At 44.7% G+C, this 6,000-nt stretch overlaps 1 protein-coding gene across 1 annotated transcript in view; it reads left to right on the forward strand.

Annotated features, from left to right (window-relative positions):
• Positions 1–6,000, forward strand: part of PLXNC1 (plexin C1) — a 142,399-nt gene that overhangs the window by 59,310 nt on the left and 77,089 nt on the right. The window contains 1 exon segment of the mRNA XM_007468207.1: positions 3,590–3,737. Coding sequence (XP_007468269.1) covers positions 3,590–3,737 — 148 coding nt within the window.

Consider the following 6,000-nt stretch of genomic DNA (forward strand, 5'->3'; position numbering starts at 1 on the left):
CTAGTGATGGCGATGCCAATTAACACAACCTTTTTGGAAAGCAATTTGGCGATATGTTTCAGAAGTCATAAATATATTCATTCTGCTTGAAGCACTAATTCCAGGCTTAGGCTTCTGAAGAAGTAATTTGAAAGAAAACCCATAAACTTACAGATGTTATTGCAGTGGCATTTATAGACTTAGAAACTTGGAAATAACCAAACTGGCCATAAGAGGGAAGGATACGTAAAGTAAGGTCTGTTGATAGAATGATAGAATGTTATGCGGCAAGAAGTTCTTTGGCCCCATGGACATTACTAGCTAATTGACACTCAAACTTCATATCTCATCTGATTCTTTGGGTCCTCATTCCCTCTTTATCCAACTTAACTCAAGAAAGAGTTATTAACATGGCAAGGATTCCCACGTTGGGTTCATTAAGCCAAGGTATCAGCGTTTTAACCGTGCTTGCCTGGAGCCCAAAGTCGCACAAAAATGCCTTCAACTCCCTGGCTATCCTCTTCTTCCAGCGCTTGAAAACACTTACTAGTAGTCTCCTATTTTAAGATCAACTCCAACTTCTTCTGCCCCATTGTTCCCCTGAACTGAACTCCTTGGAGCCATTCCAGCAGACACTATAAGTCCTCATCTTACTTGGCCTCTTGGCTGCATTCTTGAAACTCTGTCTTGCATCACTTTCCATGGCGCACCTTCTCCATGCTCTCTTCCTTCCTTCTTTTTTCTTTTTTTTTTTTTGCGGTACGCGGGCCTCTCACTGTTGTGGCCTCTCCCGCTGCGGAGCACAGGCTCCAGACGCGCAGGCTCAGTGGCCATGGCTCACGGGCCCAGCCGCTCCGCGGCACGTGGGATCCTCCCGGACCGGGGCACGAACCCGCGTCCCCTGCATCGGCAGGCGGACTCCCAACCACTGCGCCACCAGGGAAGCCCTCTTCCTTCCTTCCTGACTATGCCTTGACCTCCTTTGCTGGCTCCTTCTCTCCCTGACTCTAAATGTTGGAGTTATTTCAGCCGCAGGTTTGGCTCTTCCTCTCTTCTGACTCTGTACTTTGTCCACAGACAATCTTATCCACTCCCATGGCTTGATATACCATCTATATGTTGATGTCTCCTTTATCTCACACCCAGATTGCTTCTGGGCTCCAGGCTTATTATATCTTCTTAATTTTCACACAAGCCTCTTGAACTACACACATCCAAAAACTGAAGTCTTGATCTTTCCACCCAAGGTCTGCCTCCTGCTCGTATGTCCCATTGCAATGTACAGTAACCTCTGTGTCCAACCATTTGCTTACCACATCCACATGCCCCACTTCCAGTCCTGCCCCATGCTACCTCTAATGGGTATATTGAAGCTGACAGTTCTTTCCATTTCTACTGTACCATCCTAGCCCAGGCTTCTATCATCTCTTAATGATCTCCATCCCGTGTGACCCTCCGGTTTTCATCTAGCCGACTTTCCCACGCTTCTGCTAGACTATAAGCTCCTTGAGGGCAAGGACAGTAGCTGCTTGCTTCACTGAAGTAATCAATGCCTTGTGTAGCACATGGCACCTCCTAAAAGCTTGATAAATGTTTATGGAATAAATTAATGCAATGATGACAGTTATGTAAATGCTATGTATATGAGAACTGGAAGGCAATGTGGAAAATTTAAAGCAGCTAGTGAAAATATGACTTTAACAAGCTTTCCGGTGCTTTTGTTATGATGTTTGAGCAATGAATTCAATTTGAGACATACATGTGTACAGGATAACGGGTGATAACGGTCATGCGCTGAGATGTGCGGTACAGGGAGAAATGCAGGGGAGGAGCATGCCTGAGAGTTCAGCCAGGTGTTGAAGATGAGTTGCTGGGGATGGTCTGGGGTTCAGTAATATGTTCAGATCCCCTGGAGAGGGTTGGACTTCAGTCCAGTGGAAGTTGCGCTATAAGAACTTGCATTCCAGCATGATCCTATGGCTCAGAAACAGGATTTTTTGAAAATGGAAAGATCGGGGTGAGATCCCAGGGCTAGAAGAGATTTAGCAAGCGTATCAGAAGATGAGAGACAGTGGTCTTAGCTGGCTGTGCCGAGTCTGGGCAGAGATCTGAAGTATAACAGAAGATGGACACCTATCACTCTTCATCATGGGTGATAAGGTTACCACTTCCTATGCTCCCAGCTTCCTAAAATTTAGCACACCTCCTCACCAGATCCTCTGCATGCATATGATGCAGAAGCGGTCTCCATTGGCATATTATTTTAACTTCCCTTTTTCTTTTTCTTTTTCTTCTTATTCCTCTTTTTCCTTTTTCTTCCTTTTTTCCTTCCTCCCTCCCTCCCTCCCTCCCTCCTCCCTCCTCCCTCCTGAGTAACTCTCTCTCTCTCTCTCTCTCTCTTTCTCTTTCTTTCTTCTCCTCCTCCCTCCTAAACATAAACAAATGAAAAAAAATTATGTATTTGGATGAGAATACTTAATATCATAAAGATATAAAATCCCCTAAAATTAATGCATATATTAGTACAGTTCCAGTTAAACTCACAGTCCCCACACCCCATTTGTGTAAAATGATCTTAAAGTTCATATGGAAGAATAATGTCTAGGAAATGCTAAGAAAATTATGAAAATAAAAATAGAGAGAGTTGGGCTTCCCTGGGGGCGCAGCGGTTGAGAGTCCGCCTGCCGATGCAGGGGACGCGGGTTCGTGTCCCGGTCTGGGAGGATCCCACATGCCGCGGAGCAGCTGGGCCCGTGAGCCATGGCCGCTGAGCCTGCGCGTCTGGAGCCTGTGCTCCACAGTGGGAGAGGCCACGGCAGTGAGAGGCCCACGTACCGCAAAAAAAAAAAAAAAAAAAAAAAATAGAGTTGCCATAAATATATTTAAATCCGCAGTTGTAAAAATTTGATGACATTGGAATAGAATTAGATCAATAGATAATTGGAACAGTGAAAAGTTCAGAAATAGCTTGCAGGTGTATGGTGATTTAATATATGACAGAAAGGGTAGTTCAGTGGGAAAAGGATTTTTTTTTTTTTAGTAAATGGTTGTGACACAGCTGATTAACCATCTGGATAAAAATAAAGTTCGATCCTTATCTTACACTATACATAAAAATAAATTCCAGATGGATTAAAGACATAGTTTAAAAAATAAAGCAACAGAGATGGTGGAACAATATTATATTTGTCCACAAGCAAGACTTTGGGAAGAACTTTATAACCAAGACAAGAAACCCTGCATTTGATTACATAAAAACACATTGTGTAGGGTAAAAGATACCACACATACAAATTGCAAGACAAACAGATCAGGAGAACATATGTCAGAAATATGACAGATAAGGATTAATATCTGTACTAGACAGAGGGCTCTTAAAATTGATAAGAAAAATACACACAAAGCAGAAAAAAATAGTCCAAGGATATGAATATGCGATTCACAAAAGAGCAAATTAAATAGCCAACAAAACATCTCTTTCTTTATATTGGCAATCTAAGAAATTCTCCTTCTATGGCAAGTCAGAGGTGAGTTCATTTAAGGCTCTAGGGTGGATGGAAATGATGGAAAAAAACAATAATTTGGTTCCTGAAATTTCTTCCCCACACAGATGACAGTGACTGTGGTGGGAAGCTTCTCTCCAAGACACTTGGAGTGCATGGTGCAGAACGTGGACACCGGCAGGTTGCTCTGCAAGGGTAAAAGTGTCTCCAATGAGACCTGCACCTGCAACATCCTGACCAGAGCAACCTACAAAGGCAAGTGGACTCTGCTATTTGTTGCTGTTGTTGTTGTTGTTGTTAGAAAATGAAGCAGGCAGGAGAAACTTGTGAGTCCAGATTGCCCAGGAAACAGGTTAAATGACAGAATCTGAATAGTCCCACGCCGTAGACTGTCTCTCCCCCTACCCCTTGCTCCCCACTTTTCCCCTCAGTCCCGCTCACCTCTGCTCCACTCATCACATGAGTGCAGGACCCCACAGTCACATGTGGCTGGAGAATGACAGAGGATGGTAAGTTGGTTAGGTGAGTGGAGTCAAGCCAGAGACCTTTGGGCTGACCTTACGTGGATGGTTCTGATAATTCAGAGATCTGAACAGCTGGGAATGCCCTTGATGAGATGAGAAAACAGAACGCCCAGTATTTTATCATCTTAAGTTCATTGCATTTGTTCATTCATACAGGAAGTATTTATTGAGCATCTACGTGCCAGACACTGTGCTAAACTGTAGGGAGTCAGTGACCGAAAACACTCACCTGGTCCTTGTTCACAGTATTTAGAGCCTCATGGGGTAGAGATGAGTAAACAGCACCTTTTACAGTGGGTAGCATGCAGTGGGTAGCATGCAGGGAACATAGCACACCATGGGAAGCACATGAAAAGGGCACCTAACTGGACTTGGGTGGGCAGGTGAGGGGGCAAGGAAAACTTCCTGGAGGATGAATAGGTTGAGCTGGACAAAGAAGAAGGGGAAGAATAGTGCAGTCAGAGACCAACTAGTGTGATGGCCAAAAGGAGAGAAAAAGCTTTGTCTGAGGAGCCAGAAGAGGTTCTATATGGCCAAGGCAAATAAGGTAGAAAGCAGAATGATAGAAAATGGATACCCAAGAAGGTACAAAGTGTCTGGCACAAAGTAGCCATTGATGATCAATAAATTTCTGTTGAATGAATGGCCGCAGGTGGAGAATGGGACAGAAGGAGGGAAGGGCTGAGTTCTGAAAGGTCAGAGAGAAGGGAAGCTGTGGCAGTGACCGGGTGATGGGACTGAGAGCTGAAACTGTTGAAGACAGGTAAGGGTGGAGCAAAGGGGGTGGATTCAAAGATGGTTAGGAGTTAATACAGTGGACAGACTGAGGATTCATGAGTCCCTCTGGGTCAGGAAGGAGTAGAGTCAAGTTCGTGGGTTATTAAAATGCAGGTCTTGCTCACCTGTAACATAAGCTTCGGAAGTATTTGATTTGATTTTTTTTTTTTGGCGGTACGCCGGCCTCTCACTGTTGTGGCCTCTCCCGTTGCGGAGCACAGGCTCCGGACACGCAGGCTCAGCGGCCACGGCTCACGGGCCCAGCCGCTCCGCGGCATGTGGGATCTTCCTGGACCAGGGCACGAACCTGTGTCCCCTGCATCAGCAGGCAGACTCTCAACCACTGCGCCACCAGGGAAACCCTGGAAGTATTTGAGATCACCTTGGAAAGCTAGTTGATTGCTTTTTAAAATTTTTTAAAATCTTTTTTAAAAAATTGAAATATAGTTGATTTACAGTGTAGTTGGTTGTTTTTACAGCCTCCGTCAACTGAACCCAACCCTTTGTCTGCCCTTTTCTCTGGATGCCTTCCGTATTCTGAGCAGGCAAACAAACCCACTTCCCGCCTCTTGCATTCAGCCAGCCAGTGGCCATTGCCAAACCTTTGTCTGTGGCCTGTAGTGGCTTTGCCTCTTTCACCAAATCCTGTCTCCCTTCTGCTTTGAAAAGTCACCTCTTCCGTATAGCCTTGACAGATTCTGCTCTAATTATCCCGATCGTTCCAGTACCCTCTGGGTTCCGCACCTGCACCCCAATCTTGGTACCCAGGTGCTGTATGGAACTTGAACCACTCAGAGGGTGTTTCCTTGACTATACCGTCACTGTGCTTTTTCACCTAAGTTATTTTATCTCTTCTAGAATAACTGCGAATGCTTCCGGAGCAGAGAGCATATATATTCGTTTCCTTATGATATTTCCCAGTAGTATTTTGTGCACAGTTGATACTCAGGAAAGTATAACTCCTGCTAGTCTCCATCACTGGACACTTGTTGATTCCATTGATATGTATTTTCACTGGGAGTCCCTCAGTACTTACTGTCCATATGTTCATGCTACTAACAATTATCAAGTGTCTGTTCAAATACTCTTGCTGAGAGGTCACGCCAGCCCTCCAAACCTTCTTGTCTTTGGAACAGAGGATTATCATCTCACATATACCCACTTCATGTGAGCAGAATTTTATGTGGCATCCTGGCTTTCAGAATGAATGTTCCTGC

Source organism: Lipotes vexillifer, unplaced genomic scaffold (genome assembly GCF_000442215.2).
Source record: "Lipotes vexillifer unplaced genomic scaffold, Lipotes_vexillifer_v1.1 scaffold180, whole genome shotgun sequence".
Taxonomy (NCBI): domain Eukaryota; kingdom Metazoa; phylum Chordata; class Mammalia; order Artiodactyla; family Lipotidae; genus Lipotes; species Lipotes vexillifer.